This window comes from Rhamphochromis longiceps, linkage group LG11 (genome assembly GCF_057381845.1).
Source record: "Rhamphochromis longiceps isolate RC_006_pf linkage group LG11, R_longiceps_female_GT1.1, whole genome shotgun sequence".
Lineage (NCBI taxonomy): Eukaryota > Metazoa > Chordata > Actinopteri > Cichliformes > Cichlidae > Rhamphochromis > Rhamphochromis longiceps.
The window spans coordinates 17,413,249-17,429,338 of record NC_140567.1 but is presented as its reverse complement, the minus strand read 5'-3'; the positions used below and the strand labels follow the sequence as shown (position 1 = coordinate 17,429,338).

General features: G+C 39.9%; 1 protein-coding gene across 1 annotated transcript in view; it reads right to left on the bottom strand.

Annotated features, from left to right (window-relative positions):
- Positions 1–824: 824 nt before the first annotated feature.
- Positions 825–16,090, bottom strand: part of snap91a (synaptosome associated protein 91a) — a 63,148-nt gene continuing 47,882 nt past the window's right edge. Inside the window, exons 16-28 of the mRNA XM_085422541.1 lie at positions 14,249–14,503; positions 11,424–11,507; positions 11,054–11,122; positions 10,596–10,712; positions 9,838–9,909; positions 8,248–8,472; positions 5,515–5,712; positions 5,408–5,426; positions 5,169–5,259; positions 4,830–4,925; positions 4,478–4,597; positions 3,748–3,836; positions 825–2,833 (exon numbers count right to left, since the gene is read on the bottom strand). Of these exons, the coding sequence (XP_085278667.1) occupies positions 3,756–3,836; positions 4,478–4,597; positions 4,830–4,925; positions 5,169–5,259; positions 5,408–5,426; positions 5,515–5,712; positions 8,248–8,472; positions 9,838–9,909; positions 10,596–10,712; positions 11,054–11,122; positions 11,424–11,507; positions 14,249–14,503 (1,427 nt within the window). The 3' untranslated portion in view covers positions 825–2,833; positions 3,748–3,755. The remainder of the gene's footprint in view (positions 2,834–3,747; positions 3,837–4,477; positions 4,598–4,829; positions 4,926–5,168; positions 5,260–5,407; positions 5,427–5,514; positions 5,713–8,247; positions 8,473–9,837; positions 9,910–10,595; positions 10,713–11,053; positions 11,123–11,423; positions 11,508–14,248; positions 14,504–16,090) is intronic.

The following is a 16,090-nucleotide window of genomic DNA, read 5'->3' as shown; positions in this document are numbered from 1 at the left end:
AAACTGGCAGCACATGCAAAAAAGTTATTTTTTTCATGGAAGAACAGGGATGAAGAAAATTCTCTCAGATGTATGGGGTTGCACTGGCTTCTCCAGTCAAAGGTAAACTTAGTTTATCCACAGACTAATGTGGAGAACCTTACAGATTAATAGGTTTTTATTGCGTAAATGATTGAAAAAGCTGAAATTTTTTAAACTGAAAATGACACATTTCACATTGGATCTGTTTTCTTGTTTAAAAAACTTGCAGAAAAGTATTCAATTAAATTTGGACACTGTGGAGTTTAGGTTCTGAATGAGTAAAGGAAAAAAAATTTTTTTTATCAACATATGGCTTAGAGAAATAAAGTTAAATTAAAAAAAGACAAAACAATTGAGCAAAAAACAAAAACAAAAAACAGCACAAAAAATGACTTGCTGATATCACTCCATTTCATTCAAATATGGTCACTTCTGGCTAAGACATAAGACAAAAATGCCAGCAAACAAAATACTAACACTGAAGCATTCATGCTCAGAATGAAATCATAATAGTCAGTACAGACTACACATGCTTCGTTCTACACCCAGACTGTACAACCCCACATCTAGATTGGAATAACTGGGAAGAGACACCGGCCTAGGATGTGTGTTTCTTGATTATTTTGTGATCATTTCAAATTTTGACATACACATGTTTTTCAACTCTACTCTTTTAGACCTCTTTTGGAGGACAGAGCCACAGCAAAAGACAGTTATAAGAAAAAAACCTATAATGTAGCGTTTTCATGTGGTGAAACTGAAATAAAAGCAGTCATTTTGGAGCCAGACAGTTCAATCCATCATTGAATTTATTGCATCTCAAAGGGCTTACATGCACATGGGGAGGGCCATTGTAAATAAAATAAATTTACAACTAAACAAAAATACAATTTTCATAATTTAGTCATGAAAAATGTTAATAATCTCCCATTATTTTCTCTGAATCACATCTGATTCACACAACCAATCCACTAAGAGGACAACACACAGAGTAAGCTTGATAACTGTCTGTAGTTTACAGCACAGGAGAGGGGGACCGGTGTTAAACAATGTCCAAACATATGCATATGTCAACACTGAAAACATACACATTTCAATGTAAGTAAGCAGGAACAGAAGTGCTTTGGGTAACACGTTCAGAAGGTTCGACAGTGACCTCCTGTGGGTTTCTCTACACACTGTTCCTCATGTGGCCACATACAGAATTACATACAGTTCCACTAAAAATTGGCCGATCGTCAGTACTGATCATATGAAGAACTCAAACGCAGTGTTCAGACAGCAGCAGGATCGGATTTTTTTCTTCACATTATAACTTGGCCACGTTTGCTCAGTGGGTGCATACTGCTAGATAACACTGAAGTTAAAGGTACCATGTGGAGTTTTCCACTGCTAACAGGAGTAAGGTTTTGATGAGGAGGTGTAAACACTGTACATTTCAAAGGTTTTTCTTTACATGAAGTAAATGCTTCGTATTCATAACCATAATCAACGGATCGGGGATACTTAAACAGCTTTCTTTGGTGTGAAATACTGAATGCAAGCAGAATATCGTATGCAAACTCCATAACGTACCTTTAATCCGCACCCAAGTCAGTGATGGGATTTTCTAGTTGTTGCTAGGTTACCATGTTGATTAACTGCTGTTCTTAGAAATGACTCAATATAAATTTCAATCCTTAAATCAACTGGATGTCAGATTGATTAATTTGGGCTGGCTGAACACAGGGTTTGGTATGGCATTGCTATTGAGAAAGTCTGAAAGAAAGAACAGGCACCAGACATTCCCCGTGTGAGAAGTGTCAAAAGCAGACTTACGTAGACAGTTAGACAGGAATAGTCTGAATTTACCTCCGTGCTGAAGAAGTACATTTTAAGATATGTCCTGTAATAGCAATACCAGCAAATATCAGTAGCAGTATGGAGGATTATTCTAAAACAAAGAGAACATATACAAATGAATAACATAAAACAAAAACACAAAAGAAGAAATGTAGAAAAATAAGCCACCAGTTAAAAACAAGAAAAACAAGAGAAACAAACAAAAGGATCACTTGCTGGTCTTGTATGACTCAGAAGCCCATAGAAGAGGTTTCTAAATACACAGTATATTAATCATGTAGCGGTAGTCATATTTGCTTCCAAATAGTGTTGAAAGATGATGGTAAATAGAAGGATACTCACACCACTTCTTACAACTTCATGTCTGACTCACATTTATATTTCTCTTCAACACACGTACAGAATAGAGACGAAATCCTCGCCCGGAGAAATCTATGTACATCAAAGAGGACCTTTCTGTAAACAACACACAGCATGTTTCTCAGAAAAATCTCCCGGGGCTTTGTTTGTTTTTCCCACTCTCATCCAATCAGAGTGGGACAAAAGGAGAGCCCCTCCCCCTTTACAAGGAGGTACAGACAAAGAAAGGGGTGGAGACAAATAAGGGGAGGAGCTCAGGACACCAAAGCACATCCATCATTCGACTTAGTACTAGAAATGAATCCGAACACGTACGCCTTCGCTTTCTCACGCTTAATTTTCTTTTTTAAGTGATTTTGTTTAGACAAAAGTTTGGTACATCGACATAAGCACACGCTTTTATTTTTTTCTCGTATATTTATATGTAATCCGCTATGGTTCACTTTCACAGTTTGTGCTACAACATCACACAGGAGAAGGGCTGGGCTGGAGTAGGGTGGAGAAAAGAGGCTCTTAATAAGGTTGAATAGCTGAACATCGCTGGTGTTCTGAGATGTTGACAGACACCAGGTAAAAAGGTGAGGGGGCTCTCATCCAAAGAGGGAAGCAGCTGGAAGACAGGAAATAGAGAGCATTTTTAATATAAAAGTCATTTTGTTCTGGAGGCAAATGAAAAGGTCTGTACTGGAAGCTGACTGTGATTTTTGTTTTGCAAAGCGATGATCTGAAACCAGCTGATTTTCATGTTTCTTATATTCAAGAAGTTCATGAGTATCCTTTTGAAGACCAAATACCTGACATTAAAGATGCAGATTGAAAACTACCAAACATTAAAATCAAGTTTACTACCTGTGTGTATATGTGTGTTTTCAATTACGTACATTCAACCACAGCAATCTATAAAATATCTAAACCATTAAACAACACCGCCGGCTTTGAAACCCGCAGCTAGTGATGACATATTTAACCAAGTATAATGTAAAATCAAACTTTAGAAGTGCTTTCATCATTTAAATTAAGAAAACTGATCAGTTGCACACAGTTTATTAGATGTTTAATCCATAAAATTAAAATTCAATTAGGAAAAACTTCTCCAGAGTAGCCTCATATCAACTGTGAAGCATAGCTATGGAAATGTAATAGTTTGATGCGGTTTTGTTGCTTTGTGGACCGTGCAGCTTGATATCATTGATTAAGCTCTGAATTCTGCATCATATGAACCTTTAAACAGGATTACAACCTTAATCACACTAGTATTAATCCTAGCTGAAGACGCTCAATTCCACCTGGGTTTTATTTAATCCAAAGCTCATTCTTAGTCATTTTATTTTTGTGGATATAAAAGCACAGAAATAAAATATTTATTTAACTTCAGCTAAAAGCAGAAAAAAACCTGAAGATGCTGTATATGGCTTTATTGTTTATTGATGACTTTTTTAAGCTCTGAACTCAGATTTGCAGTGGCACTGCCAAGTCACATGATTCCAACAAACGTACAACAAGAATTCTTTCATGAGCTCCCACCTGGAGTGTTATAAGAAGTCCTTGAGGTCAAGTTCTGCCAATGGGTCCTTGGGCTTCTTGGGGCTCTGGCTCGCAGGTCCTGGAGAAAGCTGGAGAAACAGGACACACAGATCTTCTTAAATTGACCACAAATATTTTAGATAAGAAGATATAACTAATTAAATTCAAAATTAAGTAAAAAATTTTTAGATTGACTCCCAACATGTACTGTAGCTCATTTATGTTGTTTTACATTGTTTTTATGTGCTTTTTAATGCGTTTTTGTAGCACATTCACAGAGAAGTTTACTGGAGCTTATATACTGTACTTTATGTTGTAGTTTTGCTGTTTGCTAGGACGAAGTCCCACAGCTTTGTAATGGACAAAAAATTGTTTTCTTATTATGATTCTTAATAATATAAGCAATGCTTGTAAGGAATATCTCTATAGATCTATATGAAAACCAGAACTATTAAATTGATACATAAAAGCCAGTATAAATATACATATATATGCACAGATCACGGCACAATTAATTTACTGTCAGACAACCCAATCGATGTGTTTTTAAAAGTTTAGCCCCTGCTAACCAGCTACCTTTAGCCCTTCTCACCTAATGTTTCCATATTAGCAGACTGGTCAAGTTGCTGTTATAGCAGCTCTTTATTTCATTTAGCTATCCTGAGTTTCCCACTTAAACAAGCATGCGAAAATACAGCCTAATTTTGAGGGAAAGACTGTGATGTGTTACCGGTGCTCCTGGTGCAGCGGCTCCAGGTGCAACTCCGGCCACCCCAGTGAAGGGAGGTCTCATCATGGACTGTCCCATCATGGGCTGCATCACAGGAGCTCCAGGCCCTGCTGCAGGAGGCTGGTAAGACAAGGGAAGGACATCAGTCTTGGAGCGATACAATTCCCCAATTCCCAAAAAATGCAATAAGATAGAAAAGCAGGTCAAAGGGGTGTAGTTTTTGGATGTCTGTTTTCAAAAATATGCATTCAGTCAGTTAAACAAAGTTAAGCATAAGGAAAAAAACATTTCTTAGTTTAGAAGCTCTCTACAATCCTCAGAAAAGATTAATTATAAATTAAATTAAGCTTACCATGCCAAAGCCAGGTTGTGCACTCATTGGTGGCACCATGGCTGCACCAGGGGGAGCTGCTCCTGGCACCCCAGGAGCTCCAGGGGTGGCACCGGTCTAAAGAGAACAAACAGGTGAACAGGTCACAATAACACATCTTGGTTCAGGAAGTGTCTGCACAGTGGCTGCCTAAGTGACCTGATTTTACTGTCCAGATTAAATGAAAGTACAGATTAAAAGAAATGTAGTTACTGATAAACCCGTGGCAGTACAAACGCACACTTCTAAACTTAGTTTTCAAAAAGGCTGCTTTTCATATAAAGCGTATTCTGATCCTGATGGAATGAATACTGTTCTTACCATGGGGGCTCCCGGTGTAGCCCAGCTTGTGGGGGCTACCTGTGGCATCCAGTTTGCGCCTCCTGTTAGCTTCTTCTCACTCTGTGAGTCCCTAAAGGAGTTTAAATGTAGGATACAAGTCAAGATATATGCAATTAATGTCACTTCAATCTCTGTCTTTTTGGGCCAAATGAGCAAAAAGAAAGAAAGGGTTTGCAAATCTAATGATTAACTAATTTTTATAGAATTCACACACTTACTTTTTCTTTACTCCAAGGTCTGAACAGGAAAAAGAAGGAAGAATGAGTTACCTTTCTATGTAAGAAGACAAATAATAGAACTCCATACAGGGAAAGCTACAGTTTACCTCCAACCAGGTTGGCCAGCGATGTGTCCAGATCTCCTACAATGGTTTTGGTAGCAGGAGGGGTGGCGGATGGAGCGGCTGCAATACCCCCCATTGCAACAGGAGTTCCCATGCTTCCTGCAGTGCTTCCAGTAGTGCTGCCCCCAGTGCTCTGGGGCGTTACACTAGGCATCAGCAAGTCACCTAATCCATCAAACACTTGATGGTGGGAAGGTGGGATAAAACAACATAGATTACAAACCTGTCAATCCCTACGTTAACGAACACAGAGCAGACAGTATGATGAGTGGGACAATCTGGCTGTGACAGCATAAGTATTCAGTTGTGTATCACATGCACAATGTCTGGTAATACATTTGAGGGCAAAACTGCACCAATTGAACTCACTTGGTCAGCTGCTCAACCAGTTAAGATTGTCACATCTCAGAACTTAAAAACCAGCAACATCTGGAGGACATGTTCTAAACCAGGTGTCATCAAGGCCAGCTGGTTTAATTCCAACTAACAATTACAGAAGTACTGTATTGTTACAAGTTGGCTGTTTGTTGTGGTATATATGCATGTACAAACGATCAATTTTAATTTTATTAACAGCTTCACAGTGTATAAGCAGGCAAGCAGAAGTAACAGCTTTGGCAAAAATTGGATATAACATTTGCTCCAGAAATGCCAGTCCTCTTCAGCTGATTGTTCGGCTACAAATTCTTTGTAATATCTCATATAGACCATGCTCTGAAATTTTGTGAAAGTACAAGTCGATGAGACAGAGAAGTTCACTTCTGTCTGAGGTGAGTTGCTGAGGATATCCTGAACTTTCCTGTTTTTAAGCACTGGTGTTAGCCTTTGTTATCTGCTGTTAGCCAGTGTTAGCAGCTGTTAGCTGCTATTAGCCAGTGTTAGTGAAACTTTCTTTGAAGTGTATCTAACATTGCTGGACTCAGACATTTAGTAAATAAACTCTCATGCAATGTGACAGGGTCATCCATCTGTTTATCAGAGAGAGAAACAGTTGATACTTTGACCTAACATTAGCTGGTACAATGTTAGCTTAACCATCTGCAGTTGCTGTTTAGCTGGCTTGTTCTCAGCTGTCCAGAGACGGGAAAGCCACATTCCTAATCTGCTGTTTTTGCATGTTTTAGAGGCTTGTCTCTTGAGTTTTCACTTCTTTGGTAAAGGAGACCCCTTCTCTTGTTTACCCTTTGACATTCTTTGGATCATGGGTAGTCGACAACGGCAAGAGACATCCAAAACTGGGATTCAAAATCTCATAGAGGTAGGTTAGCAAGGTAAATACTGAACCGTGTAGCAGAGTGGACCAAAAACACATCTACTCAGTAAACGCCATTACCGGAAGTCCCCCAGGAGACCCCTTCTCTGATGAAAAAAACCCCCCATGTGTACTATCCTTCATATCTCAAGTGTGAAGGTTCAGAAAATTTGCCTCTGTAACACACGAACACCTATGAGTTCTCATCTCTATGGCCAGTCTTGCCACATACATAACATCCTTCGACAAACCACCATCTGCTGCAGTGTATTTTTAATGTATTAATTCTAAGTTTATGAGAATGCATCAAGTTGTTGGAAAATGTAGTTGCAAACAAATCAATATATATTTATGAGTACATTTTTTAAATTAAATAAAATAAAAAAAATGACGGACTGTACCTTTAAGCTGGTATATCCTACCCAAAGAAGCTGCCCATCTGCAAGTCACTTTGCAATCTGCCTCCACCTAGCTCCTCTTTTCCACTTTCTACTGATCTCCCTGCCTCTAGCTTTCCCTGTATGTGTGTGAAAGGGTGGGGAAGTCCTAAAACAGAGCCATACAGCAAAATATAAAAATCTTACAGGTGGAACCATTAATCTTCTTTAGTCTGTAGTGGATCTGAATGAACTGTAACTGCAGGAAGTAGACCATAACCTTTAGTCTTTGACTAATGCTTGCAGTAGGTTTAATCATACGATGCCAATCTATTAGGTTTCATCGAGTAATGCTTTAAAAAAAAGGAAGGTTTGAAAGATGTCGCTGAAGCCTTGATGGCATGTGGTTACTCCAAGAGGCTAAAATCCAAAAGACTGAAGGGAAACGTAGATGCATTAAGGGTAAGCACCAATCGTGTCTCATGCAGGAGACAACATGCAACTTGGGAACAGCTTTGGTAAAGAAAACAGTAAGGGAGAGTTGTCCAAAGGGCATGCTGTTATCCACCGCAGGGTTTAACTCACCAGTTACAGATTAGAAGAAGCAAGCAATGACCCAGCAGAGTGGAAGGAGGGTGATGAGGGAACAAGATGTGTAAAGCAGAGGAGAAACACAGAAAGAAAGCAAGAAAATAGAAAGAAGGGAGAGTGGAGGGGTGAGTGGGGAGGTGAAGAAAGCACAGCATTTGTGAAAGTTAAAGAAGTAAAATAGAGGAGACTAAGAGAGAAAGACCAGTGCAAAAGAAGCAGCGGTGTTGAGGAATAAAGCAGTCAGCAGGAACAAGAGTTTTACATCAGACTGTGACCCCAGCACGTCAGCGTCTCATTCATGCAGAAATCAAGCTGTCAGCAGGTAACAATAACTAGGTCAGCTGTTAAGAGCGCTCGGCTTTAATAAAGCAAACCGAGATTAATGCACATCAAGCAAGACCTGTGCAAATATCAACAAAATATTTCATAAAATTCTCTTAACTCACAAGACAATGACATCAATCACTAAAATGAAGCAACATAACAACCACTTACTTGAAGCATCAAAGCCACCAGAGGGTGCTGATGTAGTGGATGGAGGTTCTACTGCTGCTGCTGGAGCTGGAACTATTGGTACTACTGCCACTACAGCAGGTACTGGTGGAGCTGGCGAAGGAAGCGCGCCCAAGGCATCAAAACCCGTCTCTAGGAGGTCATTCTGCACCAGAGCTGGAGCCAGGGCTGGAGCGGCAGCAGGGGTGAGGGTGGGGGACATTAATCCTGAAGGATATAAACAACAGGACTGTAGAATCATACCGAGTACTGCATCAGCACAGTGAAATAAACAGGAACAGATCATCCCTCCGAAAGGAAAACAGATAAAATATTCATGTTCCAACATATCTTTAGAATTCATAGTATCATAATGTCCCAACAGAGCACTTTGCTGTCAGACTGAAGGCTGACTTGTCATTCACAGTCTCCAAATGTATAATGAGAGACGAACCCTTCAACTATCAGATTCCTCTCCTGTGGAACAAGCTATTAGTTTATGGTTCAGAAGGCAGATACCAATCTACTTTAAAGATCAGACTTCCAACTTCCCTGTTTCATAAAACTTGGAGTTGACGCTGAATCAGGAAACCCTGAACCATCCCTTAGTTTTGCTGCTGGCCTCAGGCTGCTAGTGGGCTTTCCATGAACGGTCTCCTGTTTACACTAATCCCAACATCTGGTTGCAGGAGATGATTTCCCCTCCCTGAGCCTGGTTCTGGTGGAGGGCTCTTCCTGTTAAAAAAGGAAGCTTTCCTCCCTGCTATAGCCAAGTGCTTGGTCATAGGGATAGATCTCTCACTATTATGGTAGATCTTTACCTTCTGATGTAAAGTGTCTTGAGAAGATTGAACTGATGCTGATAATGATTTAAATAAATACCTTTTTTCTTCCACAGTTACCTGACAAAATTTATTTCTAGATGTTTCAGTTATAAAGGCATTCAGCAGTATTTAACAGCTGAAAGAAGAGAAAAAACTGTGTAATGTTGAAGCGTTGGGGTTGATGAGTTATAACAGTGTATGCTGCCAATACACTCTGCATTAGTCTTATTATGACAGTTCTGAAAGCAAGACTTTCACTTAAATTGACTATTTCTGTAATGCACTGAAACATTTACTGGGCCAGATCTGCACAGTTTTCTTTTTACAGTGACATACACAGAGCCAAATAAATGCTTGCCAAGTGTCTGGGTATCATCATCTACTTCTAAAGGTTTTGTAGTTTCAATGTAGCTAATGCACAACTGCACCTCCCAGTAGGTTCATCAACTATTCAATAAAGATCTAAATGAGATGGGCAAGACATAGCCATGATGTCATTGGGAGGTCGTGGAGGAAAGACATATTCCAAATGAGTCCTAAGTCACTCTGGAACAGCTGTGCAATTAATTCAACTAGAGCTGCCAAGTCATTACTTTATTGACGACATCTTAATCAGCGTAAGACTCTCCAATCAACCATTTGCCAAAATGAAAAGTTTTTAAAAGACTTTTCAGCACAACTTACTTAAAGTTTTCTGTCCATTCAGTCTTTTGATTCGCATGAAACACTGTGATGGAACTCCAAAGAGTGACAACTAGAAGAGACTCACCTCCCAGCAGGTCGTCTTCAAGTCCTACAGGAGCAGAACTCTGCGTTTCCTCCACAGGGCCCCCGAAAGAGTCTACGGGAGCATCCAGTTATCCACAAGGCAGCATGGAGGGCAGAAAAGGGTGAGAGGTCAGCCCTGGTACACAAAATGAGACACAATGAAGGGGTGGGTAGGACACAAAATTATCTTTATAAAAGAAAAAGAAAAAGTGTGAACAAAAAAGGTTAAATTAAATCAGATTTTAAGGCAATCCATCCAAGAATTGTTTTAACAGAAAATACAAGGAAAACATCTGTGTTGGTTCAAGGACACATCTAAAACCTGCAGGACACCGGCATTTGAGGCCTGGAGTTCCCCACCCCTGACATAGAGAAATAATTGCTCTAGGATACACCCCCCCCCTCCCCAATTAAAAAACCCAAAACAAAACAAACCCACAAAAAACAAACAAACAAAAGAAAGATACGGAAGAGTCAAATAATATGAGGCACAAAGTACATCAACATCAATTATATGTCACATTTTATTGTAGAAGTGATATACCAGTGTGGGATGTCAAGTCAGTACTTAAATAACATCTATTGAGTGAGCGTACATATGCTTTATGGTATCAGGACACTGATGCTTACCGAATGTGAGTGTATTTGAGACATTAATAAAGTGGGTTTACACTTTGTTAACTCTAACAAACTCTACAACTCTTAACAAATCCCTCGCAAATCGTATATATCTGTCAGTTGGTGTTGTATGTACAGTACCCAACAGGTCAATGACAGGCTCTGGCTCTGCTTTAGGTGGAGATGAGGTCCCTGCCGCAGGAACAGAAGCAGGAGCCGGGGCAGCGGCAGGGGTAGGAGCAGGAGATGAAAACGAATCTGGACAGAAGAGATAGAAAAAGAGATTTAATTAAATCAGTTTTATTAATCACTGCTTCAGTTCCAGTGACAGACTCCTCTGCTCATGTAGGGTTTTTTTTCCTGCCTGTTCTAAAAAGACTAAAGCAGACATGCAGAGAAGAAGAAGCAGAAGGAGGAAGCAAGCATCCCTGCATCTTAACTGTGTATCCACATCCTTGAAGCGTGCATCCTTTGGAAGTAGAGGTCTGGTCTGCATGTGCATGCAGACCCCAGTACCATGCAAAAACTTGTCTGGCTGCACCCCTCATAAAAAAGGAAGGAAAACAGTGATGCAGTAAAGGTAAAGCAGCTTGACTCACCCGTCACAATGTCTCCAGCCGGAGCCGGCTCGGGCAAAGGAGAGGGCCCGCGTGAAACAGCAGGAAGGTCTAATTTACCAACGCAAGCAAGAGGCAGAATACGAGAAAGAAGAAAACCATGGAGGTTGGGCAAAAAAAAAAAAAAAAAAGCATTAGCGTGGCAGGTAGAAAGATAAAGCATAGAAAGAAAGCAGCCACAACGATTATCCGGTAATTGACGAGTGGGATGCATGCACAGTTGTCACATACCACTATGGGGGGACAAACCAAGAGGTGAGGAAAAAGAACAGCTGACAGAGGAGTGGACATATAGAAACCAGAGGAGATGAAGAGGTTCCATAGACAGAGAAATGGATATCAACTCCTGTACCTGCACCAAAAAGGTCTACGCTAGGAGTGGTAGCAGCTTTGGATTCAGTGGTAGGGCTTTGCTCAGGCATAGAATCAAACATATCTACGAACAAGGACACACAATCATATGTACATTCAGAGTCCAAAGTCCAGTGCATACAAAATGGATTCAGAAGAGAGATGAGGGGAAAGCAGAGAGAGCAGATATTTTGATTATTAAATGGATAAGTTGCTGTGTATCTATCCAGTGCAATGCAGAATGAGAGTTAAAAGGGAAATATTGCCAAAGTTAAGCATGAAGACAAACTTACATATTTTCTATATAATAATCACTACAATCTGCCATGTTCAAAATTCAAGAGCTAAGAGATAAGAAGACTAACGGGAGAGGTTTTCAACACCTGGCATTTCCTTTGCCCTCCAATAAAACATATATAAACATACTTTCATTTAGAAAATCCTGTTTGTAGCTGTGTGGCATTCTGAGCTAAACAGTAATGTTGGCATGACAATATTCTGATATCTGGCTTCTTCAGTTAATTTCATGTTAGCATGTTAGTATGCTAATAATTAGCAACAAACAAAAACTCCGAAGAGGACTGTCATTTACCTTTGTACATTTGCTACATTTGTTGGATAAAACAAAATGTGTTTGATCCCTTCTGATGCTAAACAAAATATATATATATATATATATATATATATATATATATATATATATATATATATATATATATATATATATATATATTAGTATCAAACTACCAAGTTGATTTTGGAGGGAGTATGATTAGTTCAAAATTCTTTTTCAATGGCTTCTTTACACACACCCAAGTTTTTGCTTTAGCCACGTTCCGCTTGGCCTGTCAGTACCTATCGACTGCCTCAGAAGTCCCACAGGCTAACCAAGCACAATAGGACTCCTTCTTCAGCCTGACGGTTCCCTTCACCTCCAGTGTCAACCATCTAGTTAGGGGGTTACCACCATGACAGGCACCAACCACCTTGCGCCCGCATCGGTGCAGCTGCTTCAGCAATGGAGGCGTTGAAAATGGTTCATTCTGACTCAATGTCCCCAGTCTACCTCGAAATGCTGTCTAAGCTATGCTGTCAAGGGAGTTGAAGATCTCACTATATGTTTAGGCACCCCACGTCTGTCCAGCATCCTCCCCCAATACCTGATCCAACTCCCCGCCAGGTGGTAATCAGTTGACAGCTCAGTGCCTCTCTTCACCCAGGTATCCAGAACATATGGCTGCAGATCTGAAGATACGATTAAATAATTGATCATCGACCTGCTGGTGCCACATGCACTTGTAGACACCCTTATGTTCGAACATGGTTTTTGCTATGGACAGACTGTGGTTTATACATAAGTCCAGTAAGAGAACACTGGTTGGGTTCAGATCTGGCAGGCCGTTCCTCCAAATCAAGCTCCTACAGGAATGTCGGGTACTCTGAGCTGTCGTTCAGTGCGTAGGCACAAACAACAGTCAGGACCCGTTCCCCGACCCGAAGGCACAGGGAACAAACCCTCTCATTCAAAAACTCCAATGTACAGGCAGCAACCAGATGGGATATTAAGATACCCACCCAGCCTGCCGTCTCTCACCAAGGGCAACTCCAGAGTTAGACAGTCCAGCCGTTTTCCAAGAGACTGGTTCTGGAGCCCAAGCCATGCATTGAGGTGAGCCTGAATATATCTAGTTGGTACCTCTCAACCTTTCACACTAGCTCAGGCTTCTTCACCACCAGAGAGACGACATTAAATGTCCCAGTTGTTAGTCTTGGTAGATGGGGATCAGTCTGCCAGGGTCTCTGCCCTGGGTCGCCACTCAGTGCACACTGCACCCGACCCCTACGGCATCTCCTGCAGGTGGCGGGCTGACAGGAGGGTGGGCCCATGTCCCTTGTGCCCTGGCAGGTCTAAGTTGTCATAGATTAACTAAAATTACTTAACCTTCATGCTGAGACTAGATGAGTTATTATAATTAATTTAAAAATGAGTGCACTAAAATTCATAACAAGCAATCCACTGGTAATTTTAAAAAACCTAAAGGTTCAACAAAACTTAGAAATCAATGGCTCAGCTCTGCTGAGTTTGAGAAAGCTCAGCAGATGACCAAAGTATACTTATCATGAATATCAGAATCAGTGTACTATCGCTAGCTTGGCAAAGATATACAGCAAAAACAATTCTTATTTGGGCTTCTTAAGGCCTTTGGGTTATTAGACCTTTCCACACACTGAAAAACAAACATAGACAAATTCTGTTCTTTAATTCTGACATTTAGCGATATTCCCTTTTAACTCAGATGCATAAGCTATAATACAGCATTCCCATCCACCAGTATCTAAAAACTCTGGCCACAAGCAGGAGAAGAAAACACTTTTCTTCCCTCCAAGTTTGGGAGACTGTTAGTAATATTAAAAAATCAACACAATTTGAGCCACCTCTGTTAATAAACACAAAACAAAATTTTCTTTTATCCACAGAGATCAAATAAGTACAAGTTTTGGTCCCCGGTCGGTAAATAATATTCAATTTTAAAACTGGCTTTGGAGATTTTTTCTAATTCGCTATATTCATGTTTTTTGGGGTTTTTTTAACAGAAGAGGTCAAAATGCTTGATTGATTATAAACAATCTAAAGGAAAGGTATCATGGAAAAATATAAAAACAAATCAGAATGTAGGGACTGGGCAAGTTATTGTAATTTTCACCATCATCATCATCAATACCAAGAGCAACACAATCATCATAATTATTAATACCATCATCATCACCATTGTCATAATGCAGGGCAATGCAGTGAGAGGCATAATGAGAGCGAGAAGACTTTACCACCAAAGAGATCTAGAGTCGGGGCAGCTGCAGACTCTGTGGTGGTGTCGGTGGAGGTTGTGGCAGTAGTAGTTGTGGTGGTGGTATTGGTGGAAGAAGGGGTGGGGGCAGCAATGGGAGCGATGATAGTCGGCGCATCACTAGAGGTGGGAGGAGTAATGGCAACAGCATCCGCCCCCGTGTCGGTGGGCTTCATAGCAAACAGGTCCAGTTCTGGAGCAATGTCCGCACTGCCCTCCGTCGTAGCGAAGGGGTCTTCGCAAAGAGCAGCAGGTTGGTGGCGTTCAGGAGTTAGGGAGGGGGTAATGATTAGAAAAGAAGGGAATGGGTCAGTGGAGAGGGGATGAGGAAGGGAGGGATTAAGGATTTGTTAAAGTGACAAAAACTGCAAAAAGCATTTTTGTGAGGCTAAATACCTCAGAAGTGTCAAGTTAGGGTCAAAGAAAGTAAAACAATACATGGTAACTCTTTAACTTCAGTGCTCCATCCACAAACTTCAGCAGAAAATACAATAGAAAGAAAAAACAGTAATTATGGACTATAGTTAGTAGTGGAATAATTCCATGATGCCCAATTTGTCTCAAACATGCAAGCCTAATCCAAACCATCCATGTGTCCAGGAAACAGCCGGCTCTGTGAACACTGCTAGCAGTATATAAGAATGAAAGGACATGCTATAAATACCTTGTATCTATTAAAAATCAATTTAAACTGTTTTTTCTGTCCTAGAGTGACAAGTCTTTCTAACTTGGGTTGACAAAAAAAAAAGGGGGGGGGGGGGGGATTAAATATTACTTATTACAAAAGAACTACTACACAGTCAACCATTTGCTAGTTAGCATTAGTTTTTGTTTGTTGGTTGTTTTTGTTTTTTTCTGGTTTATCAATAAGAGCAGGACACCTATCAATACATGGAGCAAAGAACCTAGAAAATTAGAGATAAGATAAGATAAAACTTTATTAATCCGTCGGGTGGGTTCCTAGTTAGCATTAAGTAATTCTGGGTCTAGTCAAGTATACAAGTTAGTAAAAGTATTAAGTATTAAGTTTTCTTCTTCTTTATCAAAATAGTTAACTATATATAGTACTTCTTAATCAATCTACGTAAATGGCCTTGATCTTCATTCTTGAAGTAAATAACTTTGGCAGTGCACTGGTAAATAAGCTAAATGCTAACATGCTCACACTGACACTAGTGACTTGCTAATGTTTGGCAAGTAATGATTTAAAGTTAGCAAGGCAACATGCTAATCATGAACTTAAAACAACAACTGAAGCTTAGAAAAGCTAACAAAGCACAGATGTATTTTGGCCTAGCAATGGTGTTATAGTGAACATCAAGGTTCATAACACAATTGACAAAGTAAGGAACAAAATTATTTGTTTTATTTAAGTATTTTACAAAGTTATTAGAACCTAAGCTTGGCGATTAATGTATTTTGAGCAGTACTGGGGTACGTTGTGGCAAAATTGGAAAAAAGTCATGGAATCACTCCAGTCTTCTCATTGTTGAAAAACTAAGCTAACCAATGCACAAAGTTGTCAAAAGCTGGTGCTTCCCTTTTACACAGAAGATAAAGTGTGGATGCAGGATAAAGTTATTTTTAAGGTTAATCACACATAAATATTAAATACTCTGTGATTACAGTAGGGGTAATTATAATGTAAAGTAACATTTTTGCTTATTGAATGGACATTATGTAGGTTGCTTCAGTTTCTCTGCTATGTAAGCTGCTGCAGGCCAAAGAGAACAGCTGAATGCAAGTTATTAAAAACCAAAATAAAATATGATTAGTATAACCATCATAATCCAGTTGTGTCATGGTTAGTGGTGTTAAAAAA